The sequence below is a fragment of the Pipra filicauda genome, unplaced genomic scaffold (genome assembly GCF_003945595.2).
Source record: "Pipra filicauda isolate LSUMZ 115617 unplaced genomic scaffold, ASM394559v2 scaffold322_size837228_pilon, whole genome shotgun sequence".
NCBI classification, from domain to species: Eukaryota; Metazoa; Chordata; class Aves; order Passeriformes; family Pipridae; genus Pipra; species Pipra filicauda.
Window position 1 is genome coordinate 773,653 of NW_024104446.1, and position 26,868 is coordinate 800,520.

At 39.6% G+C, this 26,868-nt stretch overlaps 1 protein-coding gene across 8 annotated transcripts in view; it reads left to right on the forward strand.

Annotated features, from left to right (window-relative positions):
• Positions 1-26,868, forward strand: part of ABLIM1 (actin binding LIM protein 1) — a 196,634-nt gene that overhangs the window by 151,566 nt on the left and 18,200 nt on the right. For all 8 annotated transcript variants that reach the window (XM_039383744.1, XM_039383743.1, XM_039383742.1 and 5 more), the window contains 5 exons: positions 2,563-2,621; positions 11,681-11,758; positions 13,821-13,976; positions 18,686-18,721; positions 19,998-20,127. In XM_039383744.1, coding sequence (XP_039239678.1) covers positions 2,563-2,621; positions 11,681-11,758; positions 13,821-13,976; positions 18,686-18,721; positions 19,998-20,127 — 459 coding nt within the window. The remainder of the gene's footprint in view (positions 1-2,562; positions 2,622-11,680; positions 11,759-13,820; positions 13,977-18,685; positions 18,722-19,997; positions 20,128-26,868) is intronic.

Below are 26,868 nucleotides of genomic sequence, written 5' to 3' on the forward strand. Positions count from 1 at the left end.
TAGAGGAGCCTGGCAGGATTGTGGTAGAAACTTCTATTAGAAATGTGTGGGAAACATGCAAAAGGAGAACATGGAAAAACAAGCTGTCTATCTTGGGGCTTTCTATGTTAAGGATAGTTTGAACAAGTCAGAAGCACTCTGACTTGGCACTTCTCCAACACACAAGAAATGAGAAAGAAGCAGCACCAGAAACTTTCTCTTTCCCATTGACTACCTGGTCAATTATTATATTATTATATGGACTGCCCAGAAGGCTGTTGCTTAGGATGTTGCTTAGGATGTTGCCCAGTATTTAGAGGGATGCTGATGTTGAAATAATGGTACATGCAAAGTAAAAAGCTGAATAAATGAACATGCTATGAATAACAATAAATGAACAAGTTGGTCTTTGCCAAGTGAGCAAACAAACATATATTAAGAATGGGAATAAGTACAATTTGCTGAACTATTTCTGGTAGAAAAAAAAGAGGAGCGATGCAACTTGAGAATCTGCACCATTCCAAGCATTTCAAAATAGATTGGCATGTTTGGATGAATAGATCATGAAAAATACTTACATTTAGTTTCCTAACCTGCTCTATCTGATTTGAGTTTTTAAATTTCACATCTTCCAAATCTCTTATCATTTTGTGGAAGAAAACTCACAACCATTAGCTAAATTTCACCATGAAAATGACATCCAGACTTGCATTTCTTGTTCACTTTCAGCAGCTGCAGCATTCTCCTGGGGTGTCCCTGTAATTGTGCCAGTTCGTGATAAATACTGCCCAAAATGCAGTGACAGCTTTTTCTTTGATACTGGGGATAGTTTAATAGGAAAGAATAATAGAATCATTAACATTGGAAAGGCCTCTAAGATCATCAACTCCAACTCTTAATGTAACAGTGAGGCACAGAGGAATAGGGATCATTTTTCTCAGTGCCACACAGGAAAGAAGCTCAAAGCTGGATTTGAGAGTTGACCCTAAACCTTCCGAGTCTTAGCTCATCCTTGAGCAATAAGTGTCATGTTCAGTAAAGTGTTACTCAGATCATTTCTTATAACATGATACGGACTTACAACATGAACTCTCTTCCTCCTGAGTGGACAGGGCACGCCTGTCTCCTGATCTGGCAGGCGCTGTGGGGCCCTGGCTCTGAGGCTGCTGTTTGTTTACAGAGAAGGCTGTTGGTACGCTTCTCCCTGTTGACTGATGGTTTCCCCCTGCCAAATGCACAGTTTCTTCTTCCTAGGCCTGGACTCAAAGCCAAACATCTCAGACCTTGATCCAGAGTCACAGCGTTCTCTCCTGTCTCCTGATGATGATTATGTTGTGTACTGCTGGGAAATGAAATGACTCCCGCTGGTCTTCACTTCTGTACCACGCCATGTAAGGGTTCATGAGAACAAAATTTCCAGGGGCCCTGACCCATACCTCCCCTGGACTCTGAGGGTGGGGTTTCCTCTGGCTGCACTTGAGCTAATAGTCAACAGCAGGAGACCTGGACTGCTCTGTTTGGTTTGTCTGTGGACAGAGTGAAGAGGTGATGTTCCTCCCTGCAGATAGTTCAAGGCTCTGTGTTGGCTTTGTGGTGACTGAAGTATGAATTTGACTGCAGATGCAGTCAGTGTTAAAAACCAGCATTAGCTTTTGTTCCGTTTCAACTTGGCTGATACCTACCAGCAGCTTCCCAGCAGTGACCACGTTTTATACTCTGTTCCAGAGGAGAACTGAAATGGGATGAAAATGCTCCTTGCCCCGACATTGCTCTGCCCTTGGGAACAGCCGTATATTTCCATTTTTACAGCATGAAAGAATCCCATATTTTGGGAAACAAACGGCAGAGGCCCTGACTTTTTTAGTAGGATGTATAGCTGGAAATACCAGAGCCACACGTGCCACTGACCTTGCAGAGCAAAGGAGTAGGAGTGGTGTCTGTGCCAATGGCATATGCAGTGTGCTGGGATCTGGGGAGAGGCTCTTTCACATGCTGCTTTGCACCACCTGCCTTACTGGCCTCTACAGCCCTGTAGACAGCCCTGACTCTGCTGTGTTGTGAATTTTCTAATTTTGCTTTTCATTTTGCATAAGTGCAGGGAAGAAGTAATCTGAATGATACTTTACAGTAACTGAATATGACACCGATTGCTCATGGACTTAGAGTCAGAATTTCCTTTTTACGTGTGGTGTAGGACATTAGGGGAGAACAGATCAAGTAATCATGGCCCAGTTCCTTTGCTCTTAGTCTCCATCCTGCCAGAGGAACCCTCTGTCTTTCTGTTCCTCCAGCTGGTGCTCGCTGACTCTCTTGCTACTTGAGACTGCTTGAGTTTTAATTAAGAATGTGTGCAAAGTGCTTTGGCAGCCCCAGGACAAGGCTGCTGTAGATATGCCAGGGATTTGAATATCGTTTAGTTTCACTTGTATTTCTCAAAAACTAGACTTTAATGTGAATTACTCGCATAGTTCATACAGATTCACCACCTGATGCCACGAAGTGATTTGCTTTCATAACTGACTTATCATAACCAGAAGTCATCTGCTTTGCTCTGAATAAAGATGGGTTTCTTTCCTCCCTCAGGTTCCACTGTCTGGCATCCCGACTGTAAGCAATCCACTAAGACAGAAGATAAGCTCCGGGTAAGCTGAATTCATGGCAATGACACACCATACATTTTGCACACACGATAATTGAATGTTGTTTTTAAAAGAGTGACTTTTTCCATGTTTTTTTCACATAGCTGTCACAACTCTGGCAGAATATACAGTGGAGGCACTTCAGAGGTATTGCTCTGATTTTTAGGCTTACCACCTTCACATACCTGTCTCAGTGCACTGCCTTAAAGATAGTGTCATTTACTGACATACAGACGTGGCAAAGTATCTAAGACACTTCATTTCATATCTCAGTTGTTGTGAGAGAGACTCTTAAGGAGAAGATATGAACAGGGCAAATGCTACCATATATTTTAGTGGGTTTGCACATCTGTGTAATTGCTTTATAGTTATCCCCTGTTCTGAGTGGTTATTTGTAGCATTTAGACAAGATGAACTCTTCTTCCTTTGCCATACAAGTAAACCTCAACCTGAAGTGATCCTAATTTGAATGCCAAGAAGAGCCACAGTTACCCTTGGAGTCACTTCAGCATATCCAGACAAACTTTCTGGATCAAATCCTGACAATAATGCTGCACTGATGAATGCTAGAGCCTGGCTTTTTGTGTGCACCAGGCAATTCTAAGCCCTTATTCACTAATTCATCTTCTGGACAATTTACTCTTTTTGATATCTCAGTTGGTCCCTTGAATTTTGCGAATTTGTCAGGATGTGAGAATTAGAGACTTCATGTGAATAAAACGTCTTTCAGACAGGGAAACTAAGAGGTACTGGTGTGGAGATACCGACAGTATCCTGTGGGTTATATTCTCTGTGGGTTTCATTTATTTCTTTAGCATTTATTCCAGTACACTGGTCTGTAGAACATTCCCCGCAGAGAATTTATTATGATCGTAGGTAATGTGCAGGTAAATTCTTGTTGTGCAGAGTCCATATTAGTGTGGGCAAAAGTATAATTGACCCTCCATGGGTATGTTGTCTAGAATGGCCTAACATCAATGCAGGTGCCATCCAGCATTCACACATTGTTCTGTGCTGACTTTTCATAAGAAAATGGAAAATTATGCCAGACTGGATTTTCTTCCTCATTTAACAATTTGAATGTAAATTTGACAGTGTTTTGGCCATGCTTAAGTGTGAGAACACTTGTGCTTTGTGGTAAATGGTTGGGGTACAATACCTTCCTTTCACTCGGACCCAGGAGTCTTATCAAAGCACTCCTGTCCACACTGCGGCCCTTGCAAACCTTCTCCAGCTGGACCTTACAAATCAGTTGGGTTACTTCCATTCCCCGTGGAAGTGGCCATAGTCCTCCTCAAGTATTTTCCTTTTTTCTGTCACGTATTCTAACACATCAGTATTCTTCCCTCTCAGCTAATTTTAATTGAAGTGAATGAAGTAAATTAATTAATTTACCTGCAAGGCTTTTTTTAAGTGAGTTCTTGCAGGAAAATAAAGTGAAGCGAAAGAAGGTGTGTTGAGGGAACATCTGAGAAATGTTACAGTACAGCTATCCTAGGTTGCCTTGTTCCTGAGTGAGAGATTCTATGCAGAGGTTTAATATGTCTTTAAAAGGCATTGACAAATGCATCATACTGAAGCTGGCTGAGAGATGGAGCATTTTTAGCTTCAACATTACATCACAGGTTGTCTACTCTGGTGCAAAGTCAGACACTTTAAAATTAGTTGGAGTTCACTTTGATGACTTTGACACATGCTTCATTCTGTTGACCAAATGAAGGAAGTAGCAAACAGGTAGGTACAGAAACAAACAAAACTGGGGGAACTATGTGCTATTTGAGCATGTCAGCACTAAATTAGGAATTGTATTTTAATTGAATTTCAGTTCCTTATGACATACATTTAGACCTAATGTGAGAATTGGAACCTGGTTTTTGAGTTGACAAATAGCCACTTTCAGGGTTAGGCCTAGATTTTCTGGTGGTTCTGCAAAAAGCCAGTGCCATTGCCTATTTGCTTGCTGGGTTTCCTTTCCCTATGGAACAAAACAAAACAAAACAAAAAGCCCTTTTATCACTGAAGTAACTTCAGAAGTTTTCAGCAAGTTCTGTTTTCTTTTAGTGACTGAATTGTGATCTAAACTAATCATCATTCTAGCTGGTCAAGATCTGAAAGGGAGTTCATTAAAGCAGGGGTTGCTTTAGATCTTCCCCCCATGGATACTTGTGGAATATTACAAAGCCAAAACAAACAGAAAACAGAACAACCATAATGTATATTGTTTAGGTGTTTATTTAAAACTGTCTGGCTGATCATGATTCTGCAGCAATCAGTAAGTAACACGGATACTATAACGCAAGTAGATATTAGTAACTTGATTGAAAAAAGAGCTTAACCACTGAACTGGGGAAACTGCTTTCCTTTTCACTCATTTTTCCCTTTTGTGTTTCATGACAGCATTCCTCATCTGAGTTCTTTTATCCAAAGAGTCTGGTTCTGCGCAGGCCACGCTCTGCAGAGGTTTGCTGTTGTGTTTTCATAGTGTTGATAATGATCTTCTTTACTGAGAAGATTCTTCATTATTGTCATTTGCTGCACTTGCTACTAGTCCTGCCACACAGCTTTCCTGCTATCACTTGCCACCATGGGCACTGACGCTGTATTTTGCATCACTTGTTTCAGTGTTGCTTGTTAATGCTCACATTTTTTGTTGAATGAAATGCTTAAAATTAACTTATTTTTTTTAGGTTCAGATGAGCTTTTGGGGGCTGTAGTATTGGTCTTCCAGTATTCCAGAAAGTTTTTCTCATGAAACAAAAAATCAGAGTGCAAATATGAAGCAAATGAAAATGGTGAAAAGCATCTGACTTTAAAGCGATGGTTAAAAAGAAATTGTTTTCCATGAACAATTACTTATGTTTTTAGGAAAAAAAAATCCCATTAGTTAAATCAGTTCCTTTTTTATGTGTATCGACCAAACACACATGAATACTTTAGTTGAGAAAATATTTACAAAATTCCAGGTTTGGGCATATTCCATGTGCTCCCTGAGAGCATTTGCCTCTCTCTAATCTGGCGCACATCCACATCTCAGTTGCAAGGTCTTCCCTGTCCTCTTGATTCGGGAATAGCTTTTTACTTTCAGACTTTGTTGTGTTTGCTTTGCACTTACAGACACCACCCACTTCCATTTCTTCTCCTTCAGAGCAGTGCTTATTTATTAGGTGTGTCTGCTGTAGGGGACGTGTGGCTGTGCTGCATGCAGGTGTACCTGAGGTAGTTTTCACCTGGTGATGAAGTCAGAATGCTCTGGTATGGACTTAGCACAGGCTGGCAGTGGGCAGACAGGCTGAGAGAGTCCATGCCACTGGATTTCCATTGTGTCTGTTCATGTGGCCTTCACATCTCTAATTGCAAAGTAGATGTGGTCACATGTCAGCCAGGGCAGGATGTGTGTGATAGATCCAGTCTGCAGGATGGTCTTAGGTGGTTGGATCCAATACTGTGATTAAATGGGGGTTAATGCAAGCCCTGTACTCTCTGTCCTGCCCAGTAGTTTAGTTGCTTAACTACTCTTGAATATTACTCTCTGCTAGCTACAGATCTGTGTATCAAGAAAATACAGCCTGTGTTATCCGTGCTCTTAAGAGAGCAACGTCTCTTCAGTCCTAGGCTTTATGGAATTGAATGTTGGAGTCTAAGAACAGCAAACTGTGGGACCATTTCACTCATCTTTTAGGCTAGTGTAGTGGTTTTTGCATTCAGCTTAGCATGCACGAGTTTCCAGTGCTGAAATCCAGGAGCCTTAGGATTAAAAAACCAAATCCTATCCAATGTATTAGAAAAATATGCAAGGCAAAATAGGAGCAGCCCACGTCAAAATAAAGGAATGTTCTCTTCCTTGCTTTGTAGACTGTGTGGGATACAAATAGCTTAGGGTCAGATGAATATCCTCTTGTGTAAATTTGGGCAGTACTAAATTCTGTTTAGATTTATGTGTGGATGCTACAAAGTGTAACTCAAGGCAGAATTTGGCCTCAAGTGTTCTGCAGAGTAGACACAAAGATGGTATCATTGCTGTTACTATAAAGGTGGGCCAAAGGTTTGAATCTACATGAAGATTGTAGTTTGAAAATGGTAGGGTGAAAGCCTGTGAATTTCCTGAGAAGCTTGTGTTGAATTCATTATGTTCTGGACTTCCCACTTTATTTTCTTGTTCTTTCCTATCTTGTTCTTAACTGACTCTTGATGAAGGCTAAGTTTGCATGAGTAGTCTTGTAAAAGTTTGTTTGGTACCAACATACCTGCAGTGATTACGTGCTGAAAATTCATTCTCCTCTCTGGTGTTAGTGCCTAAAAAGGAAAGAAAAATTAGTTGTAACATATTAATATCTGTGTTTGTGTGAGTTTAAACTAAACCCATTCACTGGTTTTGTCTTGATGCATATACAGTGCAGAGAAATAAGAAATGCATGCATTTGAAGGATACACCCTTGTAAGGAGGAGGGTACAGTTAAATAGCAGACAGGCGCAGTGAATGCTCTGACACTGAGGGGCTTTCTTGGTCTTGTACACAGCCACTGGAAATTACTGAAATCTGTAGGAAGCCTATGTTTTGTGAACTCTGCTTCCAAGTCCTAAATAACTACAAAACCTTGCAATTGATGAAGCAGGTAGTCAGAGTAACAAGTGTTGTACTGAGAAATCCCAAATCCCTTGGTGTTGCAAAGTCGTGTCAGCCAAATAGAAGATATTCCATCCTAAACTTCTAATAGCTTATTTACAAACATGCTTCACTTAAAGTAGCTTCTGAGGTTTAGAGAATTTGCTGAAGCTATAATGTTAAGTGTTATTAAGTGAAAACATATTCATTTTTCTGCAGCTATTATCACCGCCTTGCATAATGAACTCTATCAAAAAATTAAGGCAGGTACTGTAAATGGGGACGATGCCTTTGTTAAGCAGTAGTGCATCCACTTGACCAGATGTTCTTGGGATCAGTTTTGATCTGGTTGCCTGCACCTGTAAGTTTTTATAGAGCATGATGCTGAACATCTGTAGTTCAGAATGCCAGAGCCACCACATTGTAGTAGCATTTGGATGATGTGAATGGCTCTAGGCTCGATTCTTTATTTTTCTTTTTTTTTTTAGAAGTTATTTATTTACATGGTGCACCATGCATGATGACATGACAAACAGAGGTAAATGCAGATGAACATCTTAAGCTTTGCAGTCCAATATTAAAATATCAAGTTTATCAATTTGGGGCATATGCATGGGTGATATGATAATTGAGCACTCAATTCACAGTGAGCATAAGAGGATGAGCATGACAGTTGGTATTACCTCTGCCAGTCTGCAAATGAAACTGGTAAAGAACTTCTGCATTGAAGTCAAATGCATGAAATGAAGAACAAAAACAAAAAAAAGAACTCTATGATAAAGTGGGAAATACTGAGTAGTCTTGTAGATACTTTAGATGCTTTGTGATCTGTTTTTTTCCTTTGGCTCCTTTAATGACATGCATGACTTTTTGTTGACTGAATTTCTATTTTTTTTTCATATACTTCATAGAGTTTCTGTATTTGGTACAGACATCCCATATTGATATATTTACTACTGTTACATCTATTTACGTGGAAGATGAAAGAAAAAAAGTGATGACTCTTCTACTGTCAGAAAAAGTGGAGAAAGGCCATGAACCACAAGAAAAGAAAAATTAAAGATTAGTTCTTAATAGAATTTTTCTTGAAATTTCTCTGCACAAAGGTGGCATTATGAAAAGCTCTACTTTGTTTCCTTCAAGAAAAAGAACAGTGATACAAAAAATGTTCCAGATCTGTTTGTAGAAGGAGTAAGGCAGCTTAACTTGTTTGTTTACTGGGAGTGTAGAACAAGTGAAGGCTACTGTGATGGAAGTAAATACCTCTAAATTATTGTGTTCATATTAAAAATTGTTTCCTTCTTCTTTGCCTGTTTTTTCCACTAATGTGTGCAAGACAAGCTCACATGTTATCTCCACATCTCCAATGTTAAAGGTTACATAAGGGCTAGCCACTATTCCTGTGCTCTGATCAGCTCCCCTCTACGGTGGAATTTACACCCTGCTGCAGTTACATCAACACAGAACTTGACCTCCAGCGTGTCTCTTGCCAGCTGTTTAATGTAAAAAGTCACAGTGGTGTTACACAGGGTCAGGGATTCTCAAATGCTGATGAAAATGTAATGTTCAATTTAATAAAAGCCATACCCGGTCACAGATTTTCAGTCAGGGGCTATTACAGGTCTCTTAGGAGGGGAGCCAACCATAGCAACTAAAATTATGCCAGAGGAACAGCTTTTATCAAGGAATCTTTAGTGTATGTTTGTTAAGGCAAGCAGCATAAATGTTTTTAAGTGCAATGCAGTTGTCTTTAGGGGAAAGTGCAAAAGCTGTGAAGGATTCCCATTCCATATGGGAAGCAGCGGAGTAGGAAACAGCCATCTGTGATGGAAACAGCCTGTGTAATTCAAAACAAGAAACAGGGCAAAGTGAGGCAGGAAGGGTGAGTGTAGATGTAGAAGTCCTTTTTCATGCACTGTCTTTGAGGGTATGTTATAAATGTAAGTAAGATACAGGACTGGGAGGTAAGAGAGGAACCTCAGAGTTCCAGGTCTGCTTGGATTCAGCTCCTCAGGAAAGGAGCAGCGTGTGCTCAGGCAGTGGATGGCAGGATGGCATCCTGCCCAGGCTGTGTGGAGCTTTGCAGAAGATGGAAGGTAAAATTGATGTACACAGAAAGAATTACATAAAATAGAAAACTGGTTTAAAGGGTGTCATATCTGGCTCATGGCCTTATTAATGGGATGGTAATGAGGAACTTGGAGCAGAAACACAGTGAGGAAATGAGGAACAGGTGCGACAACATGCAGGTCCATCTGACAACTGCTCCTATACTCCAGGGTTAAGAGCACCTAAGAAAGCTGTTAACAGGATATGGCTGAAACTATCTTCTTAAGATGTCTTAACTTTTTTTAATAAATTCACTGAAGTGATAAATGCAAGTGAATTTTCCTTAAATGAAAAGATTTTTAGCAGTGACACTGAGGTGAGACTAAGGAGGTGGGCTGAGGGCTGAGAATTTCTCATTTTTTGAAGCAATTACAAAAGATCCAAAGGGCCTGCCAAATGGGAAGAAGCCATAACTGCCTCTAAGACTTGTTTTCCTACAGCATGGAGAATTGAGCAGACAAAACTCTTAAAGTATGTCTGCCAAAAGCCAAAGGTAACAGAGACACCCCTAACAGTACCTCAAGTACTTAATACTGTTCCCTCTGTTGTAATGAAAACAATTGTTTTCCATAGCAACTGCAGCAAAATGCTACATGTGTCTCCACTCAAACAGAGTGAAATGGAAGAATGGAAGGGGGAGTAAAGTGTTTCCCAACACCAGCCAGATTTTCCAGCTTAATTCTTGTAACATTTCCATGAAACAAGTGGTTGTTGTTGGATTTTTTGGTTTGATTGCATCATGGGAGGAGCTTAAGGGCAGCTGAAAAATTTCTGTTCCCTTTTGAGATGTAGGAATTTGCAGCTACAGAGAGAAAAGAAACATGTAAAGGTCCAGCTGAGAAAGTGTTCTCAGATGTGCTCTGGAGAGTATTTGTGACTTTATCAGTCCACAGCCACATCTGCTTTCTGTTTGATCTTAATCTTCACGGGTTTTGGTGGCACATACTCAAAGTCTTTTATTCCTCTGGTGCTCCCTGAGTGTGGTGATTTCATTTCCACAAATGAAGTCAGAGAAAGCCTGCTGTCTGATCCACAATCAGTCTTCAACATTTCATATGTGGATGGTTCCAATAGATTTCCTGGCTATGAAATTAAAAGTAGAAAGTCTCTGAGGTCAATTGAAAAATCCTTTCAGGAAATGTATGCTTAGAGATAAGAAAGATCCGGTAGCCTTTTTGTGTTCACTCCAGTATTTCCTATATAAAATCAGTTAGCCAGGCTGTCGAGCCTTGTTTCTCTTCAGTGTGTGCCTGGAGGTCCCTTAGTTCAACGTCACAAGCTGATGACGTAAGGACTGTTTACCAGGGTTTTATTTCAAGTGACTTTGAAGTATCCCAGTGCGCTGGTGTCATCAGAGTCATCTGCTGACGCACTGCTTTTCGATGGGATTTGGTTCTTTGCAGCCATTTAGGGAGCAAAAATTGTTTATGGTTTCTCAGTTGCAAGTGGGATATGGTTGACTACCTTTGTGTGTCTGCTGTGTGCCAAGTTTAGGAGTAGTTGCCACAATAACCACAGTGACTTTTGATCAAATGGATGTTTTTCAAATTTATCAGGTTTTCAGGATCCCCTCATCTCGGTGATAAGTTTTCTCCTCTCACAAAACTTCCCCCAGGGCATCAGTGTCTGTTTAGATCTGACAAAGTGTTGGAAAATCTACTAAACATAATAGCACTCGCTCTGTAGGGGTGGGACTGTTCTCATGAATTTCAGATGTTGTCATTAAACATCATGACTTTTGCAGTATGAGGAATCAGGGAATTTCAACCAGCAGTTTGACTTCCCTGCTGCATCCTGATGGTGCTGCAGATATAGGGAACAGCTCCAAGCAAAGGATTTCAGGTCCTTCTACTTAGAAGGACTGCATTCAGTTCTGTATTCATAATGGAAATCCATTGGTTGAACACCTGGAAAGTGATAATGTATGTGCTGTGCTCCTCACAACAGTTTTGTCTGCTGAACTGCTGATACCTCTAGTGGTTTGTGAACTAACGTTTTGCTAAAATGACCAGCAGGACTATCCTGGATGGTACTTTGGCTCCTGCAGTGTCTCTGGCAGGTGTTGTTTGATTTTGTTCTTTATTATTGTCAGTCTAGTCTTTTACATTGTTTGATTTAGAAAACCTCTTTCCCCTCTCACAGCACTCCTTCCCCTACCAAAAAAAAAAAAAAAAAAAACGCCCACTTGCCTCACAAGATTGTGAAATTTGCCAGAATGCTTGCATTTGTGTTGACATTTTTTCCTAAATTCAGTTAATTTCAAGATGTGTGCAGATTTCTTCTTTTAAACTCAAAATTACCAATGTTGATGGCTTCAGGTTGCTTTCAAAAGTTACTTTTTGTTTTTCAGCCTACAAGAACGTCATCAGAAAGCATTTATTCCAGACCAGGTTCCAGTATACCTGGCTCTCCAGGCCACACTATCTATGTAAGTATTCCTTCTGAGGAATAGGCTGCTCGCCCATGAAATACTCACGCTGAAATGAATCACTGTTACACTGATGCCAGTGCCTTTATTCTAGTGGGGAAATCATTATTTCTCCATGTAGCTTTTATAATTGTAGGACTTCGAGGGCAGAGTAGGCCTTTTCCAGGTCACATTTCCCTTGGAAAGATACAGTAAATCTCTTGAAGTCACTTCATGATGTGAAGGGGGACAGAAGGCAGATGGGTCATTTGGCTTTGTAAGGGTTATGTGAGGAGATCTGTGCACTTTGATACACAGTTTTTGAGAGATCTGCTGTCTGCACTTGCAGGATGTCGGGAGGAGGGTCAGCTACACTGAAAGAAGCCTGATTGATCCAATACCTTCTGTTTCAGAAGTCGGATGTTTTGGTTGTGAAAAGAAGGGTGTTTTGAATTTAAGATCAAAAATGTAACTAACCATAATGCTGAATCACTGATTTTATAGATAACCTTGAAACTATATGGGTGAAAATGTAATGTAAGACACAGAAATGTATCAGTGGCATGTATAATAATGCAGAAAAATCACCAAAATTACAAATCCCAAGTCCTGAGTTTGAGTTCAACTCTGGTTCTTCTGTGCATTTCAACAACCACAAAAATTAGCTGATGTGTGAAAGGTGTTCACACTGCAGGTATCAAAACACAGAGCATGTCCTGGAGAACTGCCATTCTGCTGGTAATATCAACTTCATAAACTGTAGTGTTTATGAAATTGAACTGCTGCTCAAAATCAGTCTGTAGGGCAACATGGTGGCTTAGACCGGGGTCTGCAAAAAATATCTGTAGTTATTTATTTTGGATTAAGAATATCCAGACATATTTGTGTCTCATTAACAGACTGTGGTAGAAATACTACAGAAATAACATATGTTAATTTACCTACATATTTTATGGTTACATTTGTTTAAGGTGTTGGTTTATATCTGGTAAGTAAAAGCTAAACAAATTTGAGGCTATTTTTTAGACAGTGAATTTCCCAGCTATTTCAAACCTTGTTTCTCTATGAAAAACTGTTTCTAGTTTATGGCACTGCTTAAGAACCACAAAGACCAGTGGTTGTTAGAGAACTTGGAAAGGCAAATGCATGTCAATCTGAAAATTCTAGGCTCTAGTACTCAGAAAGAACAGAACTGACTGAGTTTTGTTATGCAGCCCACTATGAATAAATGAAATATCTAGTAGAAGTGTTGAAAAACAATTTGAGTATCCTTCTTTTGTAAGGTAGGTAAAAATGTATGATGATATTTTTTACAAATCTTTTTATAGGGAAAGATATTAGCTCTCTAAACTAAATATAAGGCCTCTTTCTAGCTCCTTCTAGTGTGTGTATCTGACTTTGGAACTGATTTCCTACTTCCATTTTTTAACTAGTCAAGAGTTCCTTGCAGTCTTAGTGGAAAAAATAGTTGATGCCAGTACTGTGCAGTTGGTCAGCAGTGGATGTCTTAGTCAGAAGCTTGGGTATAGGATGAGTGATGAGTGCAATTTAATAATTTCATTTGGGATTTTGGATACCCAGTCCTCACAGTCCTCCTTGTCTTTTTATTTCCTTTTAATAAGTTCTGTTTCCTCTTGTGTGCACAGCTATAAGTTGAATACCTGTCTGTGGTCTTCAGCATGGAATCCCCTTGTAATCTCTGTAATCTGCAAACTAAATTGATGTTATCGCCATTTTACATGTGGGAAAACAAGAGCAGAAAGGTGACAATACTTGCCTGAGGCCAAAAAATTAATCATTTGCAGAGCTGAAGTTTTCAGCTCACTACTGGGGATAAGAAACTTTTGTATCTAGAACTATATATGCCATGTTCTTTCTTCTCTAAACCAAGAAAACAGTGTGAACTGTTGCAGAGGAGGCCTGCTGGAGAAGAACAAGAAGCACTCACTTTGCATGTAGAGCGCCAAAAAGAGTTTTCCATAGAAACAGTGTGACAACAAATACACAAAATCATAAATTGTGTAAAACAGAAATTGCCAGTGCATTTGTGTAAGTTAATTTATCTTCTGTCTTTGACCTTCAGGCAAAAGTAGACAATGAAATCCTTGATTACAAGGATTTAGCAGCCATTCCCAAAGTCAAGGCTATTTATGACATTGAACGTCCAGACCTAATTACTTATGAGCCATTCTACACTTCCGCCTACGAGGACAGACAGGAGAGACAGAGTCTTGGAGAGGTAATGAACCAACAAGCAACTCATTCTGCTGTGTGCTTTATATACAGAGCCTGCTTCGCTTCTAATTGACACTCCTAGATGCTGTTGCTGCTGCTGTTCACAGTGCTTTTTGTCTGTTTTGTCTGGGGTTAATGGGAACACTCATGATGATGCCTCGTGTGTGAAACTGCACAATTGGACACCAAATCAACACCAGCCACTGGCAGAGGAATGGCAGGGGGGAGGCTTGCAGGCTGTCTCTGTGTGAATCCTCATAATTCTCATGGATATCCTAGTCTTTGGGTACAGCAAAGTCCAGAACGTGAGGCAAAAGCCTCACGTTGTGCTGGGGAGCACTGATATTCACAACACAACGTGAGGAATACCATGATATTCTATGGCAGAAGCAGGACTTAAGAGCAGCAGGATACTTGATCTCACACATACTGAAGGGAAATGTGTTGCCGGAGCACTTTGCCAGACATTCTGGATAAAATCTGAACTGGGTCAGGATGAAGTGCTCTTCCACCTGGGAAAGCGGGTTAGTTGTGTTATAGAAATACCTGCCTCACATTTTAAACTGCTGATATTTAGTAAGGATTCCTGTATCACGCAACGATAAGAAAAAGTATCTCTATTTTCTTAAATTTGTATTTAAAAGTATCTTACAGACTGTAGGGTCCCCAGTTTTCTCAGATGAATTTTCATAGCTGCAGTTACTATTTACATGATTCCAGTGCAGACTGTGAAGCAGGTTTTGTCATGTAATACCACCTTTCTGTAAATCAGACTTCCTGAATGCAAATCTAAATGGACATGGAAATGGATTTACCTCCTTGCAGTCTCAATGACTTTACTGATTGTAACTGAATTGAGTATGAATTTGAGCTGAGGAGAAAAGAATTACAGTAAATCATTCAAGCACCAGTGGTCTGTAGATGCCCAGATCAATGTGACTGATAATCTGCTTTCTTAGCAGTGTTCTGCCCACCAGCAGGTCAGAGCTCCCTCAGTTTTTCTCCTTTGTCCTTTAATGTTTTATAGGGTTAGCTTCTTAAATAATAACATGAGTTGAAAATTCAGGAGACTGTTCAGCTCAGGAATAAAATAAAGAGATTAATGGGTCAGAACATTACAGAATTTCCCCCCTCCGATTTATGTTGGTAGTGTATCCAGCTGGCACCTGATTCAAAACCACTGAGTGGTCACCATTGGTGACCTCTGACCAATTCCAACAGGCCTGACCCATTCCACAAAACCCACTACAAACACAAGTCTCTTGTTAGTTATAGAGGAAGAACTAATTTCACCAGAGGTGAACTATTTGTTCATCCTTAAAGGGAAGCTCCTTACTGACAAAGCAGTATGTTGGAAGCTGATAAAGCAGTATGGTGTAAGTTGCCTGCTTTTATGCTTGTTCTGTGAATAAGCAAAAGCCTTTGGGGTTTCCTTGTATCATATTTTCACCAGCATTAAATTCAGTTAATTTCTAGTGAGTACAGAAATTTGTTCTGGAAACAGAAGAACTGGTTTTTTCACACAATGCTACTGCTGACTTCTGTCACCTTGGGCAAGTTATCTCACCTCTTTGTATCTGTTTCTCCTCCCTTCCCTTGCCCTAATGAGAACACAAGCCCATTGGGGTGGAGTGATCCCTTACCTTGTGTTTGTGTTGTGATAGTCGAGTGACAACAGTCTTGGTATATCTACATCAGTCACCATCATCTTTAAAAAGCAAAGGAGGTGACATGTTTAGTCATGGCAGGGATTTGCAGACTGAGGGATTTAACCTGCATTCTCTTTGCAAAGGGGGTGTGTGTGGTGGTGTTAAATAAAAGGGGACCCTGAGTTTATTCTACACTAGAAATGCCCCTCACCATGATAAAAAAAAAAAAAAAAATCACCAGTCTCAGCTAAGAAAGATTTCTGTGTGTACAAGGGAAATGTGCAAGAGGCACCAAAGTTGATCCAGGGATGGAGACAAACCTTAATTATAAGAAATGAGCTACAAAACAATGACATACTTTAGCCACAGAAAGTGCGAAAACACAGCATGAGACTGTCATCCTCGCTGCAATGGCAGGGAAATGCTCTGCCAGGTTTCCCACTCGTGGTCCCTTTTTCAGGAGAATCCCGATGTTTGTGGAGCTCGGAAGGCAGCGCTCTCTCCCACAGCTCCCCCTCGCGGGTGAGCTCCGAGCGTGCACGAGATTAAAAGATACAAATGAAATTTGCAAATTAATCTGTGCGAGCGAGGCTGGCCCCTAACGGAGTGATAATGTTTCCAGGAACCGTCAGATACTCAAGTTCTTCAGGTCCTGCCATTCTGCCCTGTGAGCAGCAACCTGATGAGTACTGAAGTCTTTTCTCAGCTCTGATCTTTGTTGCGTATATATGTGTATATATATATATACACACACATATATATGTGGAGAGAGAGAGAGAGAGAGAGAGAGACAGGGAGAAGGAACATTTTAGCTCCGTGTCCTTTATTTCATGTATTCTGTCTATTGAAAGCACTGAATGTCCGTAACAGCTTTCAGTAAACATGCTGTCATAAAATGAGAAAAAGTTTTTTCTAATGTGATAGATGCTTCAAAATGGAGAAGGCATCCCACCTGGTAGTTCAATTAAAAGACAGTTAAAATGGCATCAGTGAGAACTTGTGTTACAGAAGGACACCTATAAAGTTTGTAGAAACTTCCCGGAGCACAAAATGACCTGTGCAACTTCAGGTATTAGAGCAGACTCTCAGATCTCAAAGCAATAGGGCATTGGACCTGTTGCAGTAGAGGTTTCACTGTGTCTTTGGTCGGAATGGGTCTTTTTCCGCTTCCCATTCCCCTTTCTCTTCTTTCTCTTCCCTATCTGGAGTTGTCACTCTGTATTTCCACTGGTTTACTGTTCTGGAAAAGAGCTGCTTTTCTCAGCTGTCTGCACGATGTATTTCAAACTGATTATAGTGTAGACTCTGCAATACACCAGGTTTTAAAAGACTTCATAAACCCTGAACCAAACATTCCTTGGCATCCTCAGAGTTTGAGATATGACAGCTCACCTGTGCATGATAAACAGTAACTTGGCTGCGGAGTGTGGTTCCATTTCCCAAAAAGCAACGAGATGATGTCAGGTAGTGAGGGAGTAAAAATATATGAAAGGAAAAAATACATGGATTCAGCAGGCTACTTTCTGGGCTGCCTTCCCAGCTTTAGATTCCTGTGACTACCTTTTACTGTAGCCACCACCTTAGCATCTAGGTAACCACAGCAGGTGATGGAAATTTGTTTATTTAGAGTAACACATGAGTTACTAGTAGATAAATGTGGGAATGCACCTCACAACATGTGCTTTTTTGATTCATATTAAGAGTTTTAGATTAGCTCTTGGGTTTTGTGGAGAATGATGGTCCAAAGCACTGTGTATGATACGTTTCATGTAGAGCAAAGCTTTTAGAGCTGCTGTTGTTAGATTATAAGAATTAGGAAAATAAGAATGTAGAAGACATTCAAGGCTTTGACTGAAAGTGTCAAAAGCAGTCTTTAAAAGCTTTATGGAAAACTGCTGAAAAGGAGATGTTTTGTATCCAATAAAAAAATGTAGCTCCTTTGTTTGGATACTTTGCATTCCCAGTGTCACCAGCTCTGTGAGATTTAATGGTCTCTCAATGCAAAATATATAGCTGGATATTTAATACCAGAAGTTCTGCATATGCTTTACACTACTGCTGTTGTACATTATTGTAGTAGTTAGACCAGAATCTGCAGTTTTGCTTCTGAGATACTATCTTAAAACTATATCATTCTGTAATAATTATGGTCTTATTTAAAAGCATAATCACTTGCCCAGTTTATTATGACAAATAATATTGAAGTTTTGTGCACAAAGAAAATAATTAAGTCCTCATCTTCCAGCTCCAAATTGTCTGGTGATTAAAGGGTACATAACTGGTAATTATACATGGCCTTTATTCTTGTTCATACCATCAACGTATGCATAATCATATGTCTCATTTCTAAAGGTATTTCTTGCCTCAGTTTCCCTATCTGTGTTATAGAAACTTTTCATAATATTGTGCATATTTCTGCCCACTGGCCTTTGTGCAGTTCTTCCAATACACTTGCTTGTAATTCCTGTCTGTTCTTACATAACCATGGAGGAACACAGAGATTTAAAGGAGGTCATATCAAAGAAATGTTGATGACAACTACGTGCTCCTTTGCATGAGTATGAAATGTAAGGCCTTGGGGAGAAGCACATTTTTACCAGTGTGTGCGTTGGAGGAAAAACATGCTTCATCCTGAAAGATATTCTGTATTTTGATTTTCCATGCAAAGCTCTGAGTTAAGTTTATTTACTTTTGATTTCCATTTTAAAGATTTCTTCATAAGAGGCATGGTTATTAAATTAATAACTCTTTCTGATTTTGATCTTCACAGCTATGTTTTAATTACCACAGTGATTAGATGGCTAAGACGATCTTGCATGATACTTGACTGAATTAATCACCCGTATAAAGATTCTCCCAGAAACTTTAAACTTCAGTGATTTATGGACCAGTTCCTGAGCAATGTGGAAAAAGCAAATTCTGGTGATGGAATGGCCTCAGTAATTTCTGCATTGCCACTTTACATTGCCATATATCAGAGCATCTGCAGCGATGTTTAGATTACCATTTTCTGGCCCAGTGCATGCAATGATATTTCATAACCTTATGTTTTATGTCTTTGCAGTCTCCAAGGACATTATCACCTACCCCTTCTGCAGAAGTAAGTCTGGTGGAACCTTTGGGGGCAGTCTCTTACTGTGATTACAGTTATTCAGTTGAGCAAATCCGGGTGTTGGTTTTGTTATCAGTCTGATTCCTCTCTGTTTGCCACATAGACATGTTTTCTAATACTGAAACTTAACAAAAATTATTTCTAAGAAGGAAACTTAAGCTCTTATTGACAGATTGTACAAAACATGAAGCAGCCACTCCTCCTCTATTGCTGTTTGTAAAGCAGAGCCCTTTGTCCAGCAGGCGTCACTTCTGGTACATTCCTCCTTCCTGTGGCACAGGCGGATTCCGATCCTGAGAGCTGGATGATTTACATGAGATAAAATGCTACTCTAAGCAACTAAATGATAACTCATGTTTGCTACTGAAACATTTGCAGTTTTGTCTTGAAGAAAACAGAACTATGGTTTGGTTTGTTTTTGCATAGGAGTTAATTTGAATATCATAATAAAATGAAATTAATACATGAAACATTTGGGAAGTAATTTGTCAGGATACAATATATACTATTGCTTATGCATTATCATTTTGAGGGTGGAGAGTGTTGCTTTTTTGCGACTTAAAAGTTGTACTGATTTCTATGTGTTTAAAAAGTGACTATAAAATTTCTTGTAAATCTTCATGCATTAACATCAGTCCTTTCCCTTTTGTCCTAGTTTGGTTTGCTTTGTGGGGTTTTTGGGGGGTGGGTTTGTTTTGAGGGGAGTTTTTTTGTTTCTTTCTTTTGTTGGCTTTTTTCCCCAGGAAACCAAGTAAATTGAATTTTGCTATATGAGAAGGTGTCATGTTTTCTGATACAAGGGGAATCTAATTTGGATAGTAAATTCCTATTGATGTAGCTAGTTGTGACACATGGTAAATTTAGGCAGACTCTGCTGTAGCTTTTGAATTCTTGCTGCCAGGTTAACCAGCTGAAGGCAAGCTCATATGTCTTGTGCAGGACATTGCAGGATAGACATGTTCTGGCTGTAGCTTCCCTTGTGGAGTCAGGGAATGTGGGCAAATCTAGGACTATATAGAATTTAACAGAAATTACAGGTGGAGTTGGAACCGTCCAAGAATGAACTTTGTCCTTCACTATAAAAATGGATTGAACTCTTTGGAACAGATCACTGGAGAACAGTAATAATGAAGTAGGTTGAAAGTTTAAGGGATATTTCTATTTCAGTAGCTTCTGCTGATGCCTTCAGATCTGTGGAAATTAAGTGCTGCTAAAGGTGTGTAATGTGCATTTACATTTACTAGTGAATGCTTCTGTTCTGCAGGGTTACCAGGATGTCCGGGATCGCATGATTCACAGGTCTACTAGTCAGGGCTCCATCAATTCTCCAGTGTACAGTCGTCACAGCTACACACCCACCATGTCACGCTCCCCTCAGCATTTCCACAGACCTGGTAAGGGCAACTGCATTAGAAGTATGTGTAAAACTATTGTTTCTTTATTATGCCACTTAGTGGTGGAGTGAAGCACTTGTTTCTTTTAGGAGTGAAAATTCAGGATTGAAAAATTGTTGCGTATTTTAATATCTCATTTTCTACCTGCTTTTTTGTTCTTGACTGTCGTAGTCTTTTGTACTAGGCTATGAGTGTTGCTTATGTCATAAATATGTATCTTCTGGTTTCGTTTCCAATCAATTATTTTTAAAATATTTGTATGTTTCTGAAAGCAAGCAAAAATTTTCAGCAGTGAATCACAAACTTCATTCTGGAATTTGGAAAAAGTATCATATATTGGAAGCAAAAGTTATGGCTTGACTATGCAGAAGTCAGTAATGTAGGTTTACTCCCTTCTAAAAAATTCATTTAAAGCTTGGTGCCACCATAGAATCTCATATTCAGCAGCAAAACACCCATATGTTCCAAATTGCTAGTCATTTTTAAAGCATGTACTCATGGTTCACAAGGTATCTTTCTTAATTAAAGCCATAGGCAATTGCCTGGGAACACTTGAAAACACAGACTTCATTTTCTGGTTTAGCAGTGATGTGCAAGTTCTGTGTGCAATCTAGAAAATGTACAGGTCGTTCAGGTTCCCAGTGCATTCAAAATTACTGGTTGTGTATATAAAAGCTAGACATAAAAATGAACTATTCATCCACACCCAAACAGCGTAAAAATGTATTGCTAAATGCTATTCATTGAAGACTCTTCAAGACTGATTTTATTGTGTATGGTAATGAATTAAATCTTTGTAATCTGTTTTTAAATTAAGTGATACAATCGCACGGTTTCATCTTCCTTGGTGATTACAGCTGAACAGTTGGGATGCCAAAAGCCCATATGCAATAGGAGCTGCATTTTTAAAATTAAAGATTTATAATAGAGCCACCACTGTGGAACTTGAATGCTGTAGCCATTTCCTAGTGGGGGTGGGCTGAAAGCAGCCAATTGTGTCTGTCAGTGAATGCCTTATTTACGGGACCCAGGGGAGGTGGGACAGAAGCAAATTGTGTCTGATACTTGGTGCTGACAACATGACTGTGTTTTAAGATGACGTTACAACTGAAACTGAAAGAGACTTGAAAGCATGAAAAAGCTGCAAACTTCTGTCTCTTGATTCTGACAATTCTGACGGGGTTTTTCCATTTATATCAGTTGTATCAGAGATATGAACAAATCCAGATCCTATTCCAGACTCTACTGTGATTGAGTTTTACTGTCTGTGTTCAGTCAAAGACCTTCCCCAGAAGCAGTCTCTGTTGATGTAACTCTTGTGATGGGCGAATGGGCTCAAGCCACAGTTTGGATCCAAATATAAAATCTTCTCAGAAAGTCCACACCCTAAGGGATTTTCTGAGAAGATATTTGTTCAAACTTATCTCTGCTCAGATGTTCTCATCTTCGACTCACCTGTTACTGTTCCTCACATGACAGAAAAGTAATTCTATCAAATTCATCATTTGATGTTTTCTACCCTGCTTTGGGGTAATCGCTAATACTACTTTAATAATTTTCCTACAGTAATTATTTTCCCACAATAATTATTCATGTTGAATAATAGCACATGTATATTTACCTTTTTTCTCCTAATGGCACTTCTTTTCACCATGTTATTTGCAAGAATAATTTCTCTCTGAATAAACCCAGTGGCCCCAGATAACTTCTCTTTTGCTCCCAGCTAGCCCTTGAGAGAGAAGTGAACTGCTGTATTGACGTTGTCAGCATAAGGTTCTTCAAAAATTGAGTGCTACATACAAGCTCTGAAAAAGTTTGCAGCCTTTTCCTCCTGCTGTGCCCTAGCTGATGTTGGCAGCATTTTTGGAATGTCTTAAAACAATAGAAAACAGCTTGCATGCCTCTTGGCTGACATTTTTTGGTCAGGCACTTTCCAAACCAGCTGCTTTCTTAACTAATTGAGCGTCAGTGTTTGTGATGTTTGCATGCTGGTAGCAAGCTACTTTCAGGTAACAAGGCATAGATCAGAAGCTCATTAAGCCAATAATGTTATGCTAAAATTAGTGATGCAGTTCAAATCTAAGCCTCTCTTCTAATACTTCCTGTAATTTTGTCTAACATTTATGAACCCTTTGGTACGTCTTTAACCTTTTTTTTTTTTTCCTTCCTTCTTTTCAGAATCCTAATTGTTCAATGCCTTTTTTCTTTCCCTTCCTCTGAAGCCTCCTTCCCTGCCTTTCTCTTATTGTTTTTCTTTGTTTTCATTGTGTTCTGCCCCCCGACTCCCTGCTGCCGCAGAGCTGCTCCCTACTGGTGTGCAGCGCTTGTCATACCTGCGCACGAGCAGTCTCAGCTCCTCTCACCATGACTCCCGCCCCAACTCCCCCTTCCGACACCACTTCATCCCCCATGTCAAAGGTAAGGAGCCAGGCCTCTCCAGGGAGTACCCTCCAGGCTGGAGACTTATTAGCATTCTGGCAAAGCTGATAAGGTGTATCTCTGTAAGGTGGTCGTTGGCTGTGTAGCTGAGCATGCCTCGAAATGTGCCCTTGCACTTAGAAAACGTTAGCATAGACATAATGTCCTTTTTTGGAGGAAATATGTCATTTCTAAGGGCCCTAGTTGAAGAGCCACCAAGCATTTACCTGCTAGAAATACACAGAAAACCACTGTCATTTTCTATTTAGAACCTGTATGTGCCTAGTTTAGCTTCTTTCTAAAGTAGTGCATAACAATCACTTCAGCAGTTAGCATATAAAATTTAATTATTAGTTCCACATTCTTAAAGCATGCATTGAAAAATTGACTACACTATTGCCTGAATGAGAGCAAGGTGATCAAAAATATGGAGAAGAAAAAGGTTATATAAATATCAATGGCAACAATGCAGTTAATCTTTGTTTTCCACATTGGCAACGATTAGAGACCAGCAAAGTAAAATTAAAATCTCCAGGCCTTTCTTCAACTAGTGTGAATTGGCAGGCTCTGCTAAAGGCAGTAGCATTGCAATGATTTACATTATTTAAGGATCTAGTCTTCTACTAAATCTTTTATTTCCCATTATTTGTTTTGGAGAAGGATTGTTCTTTTATTCTATCCCTTCAAGGAACTAATTTTTAACTCAATAAGATTTTAGTTTTGTTTCCTGCTTTCTGTGAATGTAGTTTTATGTTAATTTCTACTGGAGCACTCTGACTGGGCCATCTCTTCTTTTGGGGGAGAAGGTCACAAGCTTATATCACCTCAAGAACTCAAAAAGAGGCAGCTGAGTAAGTTGAACATAGATTCTAATCTGGCAGCATTGATGAATGTACTTAATCATAAATTGGAGATAATCAAAAGCAGTTTCAAGAAAGTTGTTGCCATGAACTTTCAAGAAATTATAATAGATCTCAACATCATACATCTTTAGGCATTCAGATCACCATTACTAATTTTATTCTTGCCTTTTCTTAAATGATTTTTGTTAATCTGCACTGTCCACCTTCCTATTATGTCACTATTAAAAAATACCTCACTTAAAAAAATTGGGACCCTTAAAAATAGATACAGTGCTCATTTCAGCATGCAGTTAATTCATAGTCCTTGCAATTTCAACATTTCTTTGCTGTAAATAAAAATTAATGCTCACACTCTTTCAAGTGGCATTTTCATTCTTTTTCAGTTGAGAAAATAGCTTCTTCAACAGATAAATGAGAAGAACTATTGGAAATCCATGCTTATTGTTTTCAGATTTTAAAGAATTACCTGGTGTATAGATCAGGCGTCTCTCTCAGTTATTGGCACAAAAGGCCAAGTGGAATTGCAAGCACTGTAGGCAAAGGGATGGGGATGGTTTTTATCAGATGTGCCATGGAAGATGTAAGAATCCACAATTTTCTGAAGGCCTGAGCATCATTTGTGTGTCGTAACTCAGCAAAGCTCCTGAAAGCTCCAGTTCATGTCACTGTGACAGTGTTCACCACCCAAGGATGTTGTACATGTGAGAAGGGGCAAGTAGCAGGTACCCATGTCTTGTAATTCACTTGGCTGAACTGAAAGAGCAGCCAAATAGCTGGTTGAGAGAAAGAAGCAGCAGAAAAGGGAGATCATTCTGGCACTGGCTGCCAGAATGTAATGGAGCTCCCTGATATTCTTACCTTTAAGGGATTGCCTTGGGTATTCTAGGTGTCTGTTTTCAGAGTTTGAAGAACTGCACTCTTTTCCTGGGGTAGCACTTCTGTGTCTAATAAGGAATTAGAACTTGTAAATGTATCTGAAATGAGGACAGTAGCACTGTTTGGGGTTAATTTGATGTGATGGATATATTTGCAGTGATTCAAAAAAGAGGCATCCTGTGGTCACCTTGTTACTTGGTCAGCATTTCTCACTTGTACTTTTAGCAAGAAGGTGAATTTGATGTAAGTTTGTAAGAAAGATCTCATAAAGCTGTAGTTTTAGGGTTTCTTCTTTTAAGAGTCAGAAAATATGGATCGTGCCTAAACTGCTTTGGTAAAGGGGTGTGATTTCCAAACAGCATAATGATAATTTAAGTGTTATATGACACGTTTCACTTGTGTTATTTTGTATAATCAAGCCAGAAAAGTAGACATTTAGACTGGTTTCAGTGTGTTTTCATACAACATAAGGCTTAAAGGCAAAAGTCAAGAAACTGGAGGAGTGAAAGGGACTAGATATGCCTCAGAAAGTCTTAGTGAGAGTTTGCTGATGGAACATATATGTTGAACAAGCTGGAAAAGCATGTAATATGCATCAGCTTAGACTTCATCTAATCTGATTTGGACTCCCCATTGAATTTGGTCTTGTCTCAATAAAGTACTATCTTTGCTATAAAAGAATCAAAACAAGTCCACAAATGAAAGAAACCCTGACCCTTCTGAAATCAGAGACAAAAGTCTTATTGAGAGCCAGGATTTCATCTCACATGCCTAGAATTTTTCAGAGGCATTCAAGTATATTGCAGAGCTCCCATAAGATTTCCATATAGAGAGCTCCAAAGTATTGTGTATTCCTTTGCTCACAGACCCTTCCCGTGAGGAATCTACCCACCTTTATTGTGAATTTGGGCCTTGGTTTTCACAGGTTCCTGCTTTCCTTCCTTGAGGCATTTTTCTGAAATCAAATCATTTCTGTACATGATAACTATTTCCAGGGGTTTGTGGATGCAGCTGAAAGTTCTGCTCTGGAAAACAGCTGTTTTGGCTGTTCCATGATTTTCAGTTTTGTGTGTGAAATAAGAGCTACACATCTGGACAAGATGAATGATAATTTGACAAAACCTGGATAGGACTTAGGGTTTCAGGTATTTTTGAGCTTGTTTTCCTATGTTTTTTGAGAAGTAGAGCAACTATACTGCAAGCTGACAGAAGGCTCAGTGTTGTTTGCATGTGGGTTTTCTGTCCTGATTCTGTGAACTGAGCTTGTGAATCACACAGTGAGCCCAGTGGTGAGCACTTCAGAAGGCAGCAGGAACCTGCATTACACTGTGCAGTGTATAGGCAAGCAATTATATTCCTGACTACTATGGCAACCTGCTTAACAAATTGAGCTATAGAAAACAAGAACTCCCTGATGGAGCAAAGAGAATGAAATAAAAAAAAAAAGCCTCTAAATTTCATTTCTGAGGCTTCTGTGCTCTAGGGATTGATTTTTATATTAAGTTTATTCTGTTATCTCTTAACCTCCAACCCCCCCAACCTATACACATGCATATTCAACTTTATGTTGAATGTGGGAGCTAGTTCTTTCTGCGTTGGTGTTGGTGGAGTGCTCTTGTTGCTTTGGGGAGTTAACAGTAGTTATGGTATATCTGAGACAGTAAGAGAGAGGCTTTCCTGTGCAGGCACAGCAAGGAACCCAAATTCAGGGCATGCAGAGACCCTACTTTTATGTAAAGCTGCAAGCAGGCCCTGGGAGGCAGGTGAAGGCAGCCAGGAGCTCTGCTTGCCTGTGTGCATATGCACACTCTGCAGATGTTGGCACTGCTTCCATAAACTGTGGGTGATTTTACAGCTGCATCTGAAGCACTTAAGCCTCGTTCTGAGAGTGGTCTCCTCAGGGATGGTCTAATGAGAAGCTAAGTAGGTGTACCATTCCCTCTTGCAGAGGTTGGAGGTAATGAGTCTGCCATCCTAGAAAGTGTAAAGGAGAGTTATTTGTCACTACTGGTAGGAGTAATTAGGAAGGGAGAGACTGCACAGGAACCCCAGGAAATACAAGCCAGCAGAGACATCTGTAGAGCATCATGTGCAGGATGGTACCACAGTAATTGTCTGGTACTGGATGCATTATACAGCATTACCAGCTCTCTCTAAACAAATTATCTGTGTCCCAGATACAAGATTAGCCAGCACACATTTATGCATACTTAGTTGCATCTAGCTGAAATAGGGAGGGGTATAAGAAGGATTTCTTCCCTGTATTTTTAGCGTTGGTGATTGAGGCATTGCAAATTGAACATGCCCACATTTTGACTCCCAGTTCCCAACAGGTAAAATGTATTTGTGACTCCTTCGTTGTGACAAGTCCACAGGTCAGTAAATCCCTTTTGTTCTTCTCTTTCATTGAGCGAACTAATTTCTAATGGAAGCAGAAAGGCGGAGTGACATGTCTCTATATCTTGAGACTATATCAATATTGATGGGGGGATTTTTGCCTTATAGAATAATGATTTTGCTGAAAAATAACTCATAATTTCTCAATACAAACAAAAGACATAAGTAAAATCAGCTTAACCAAGTG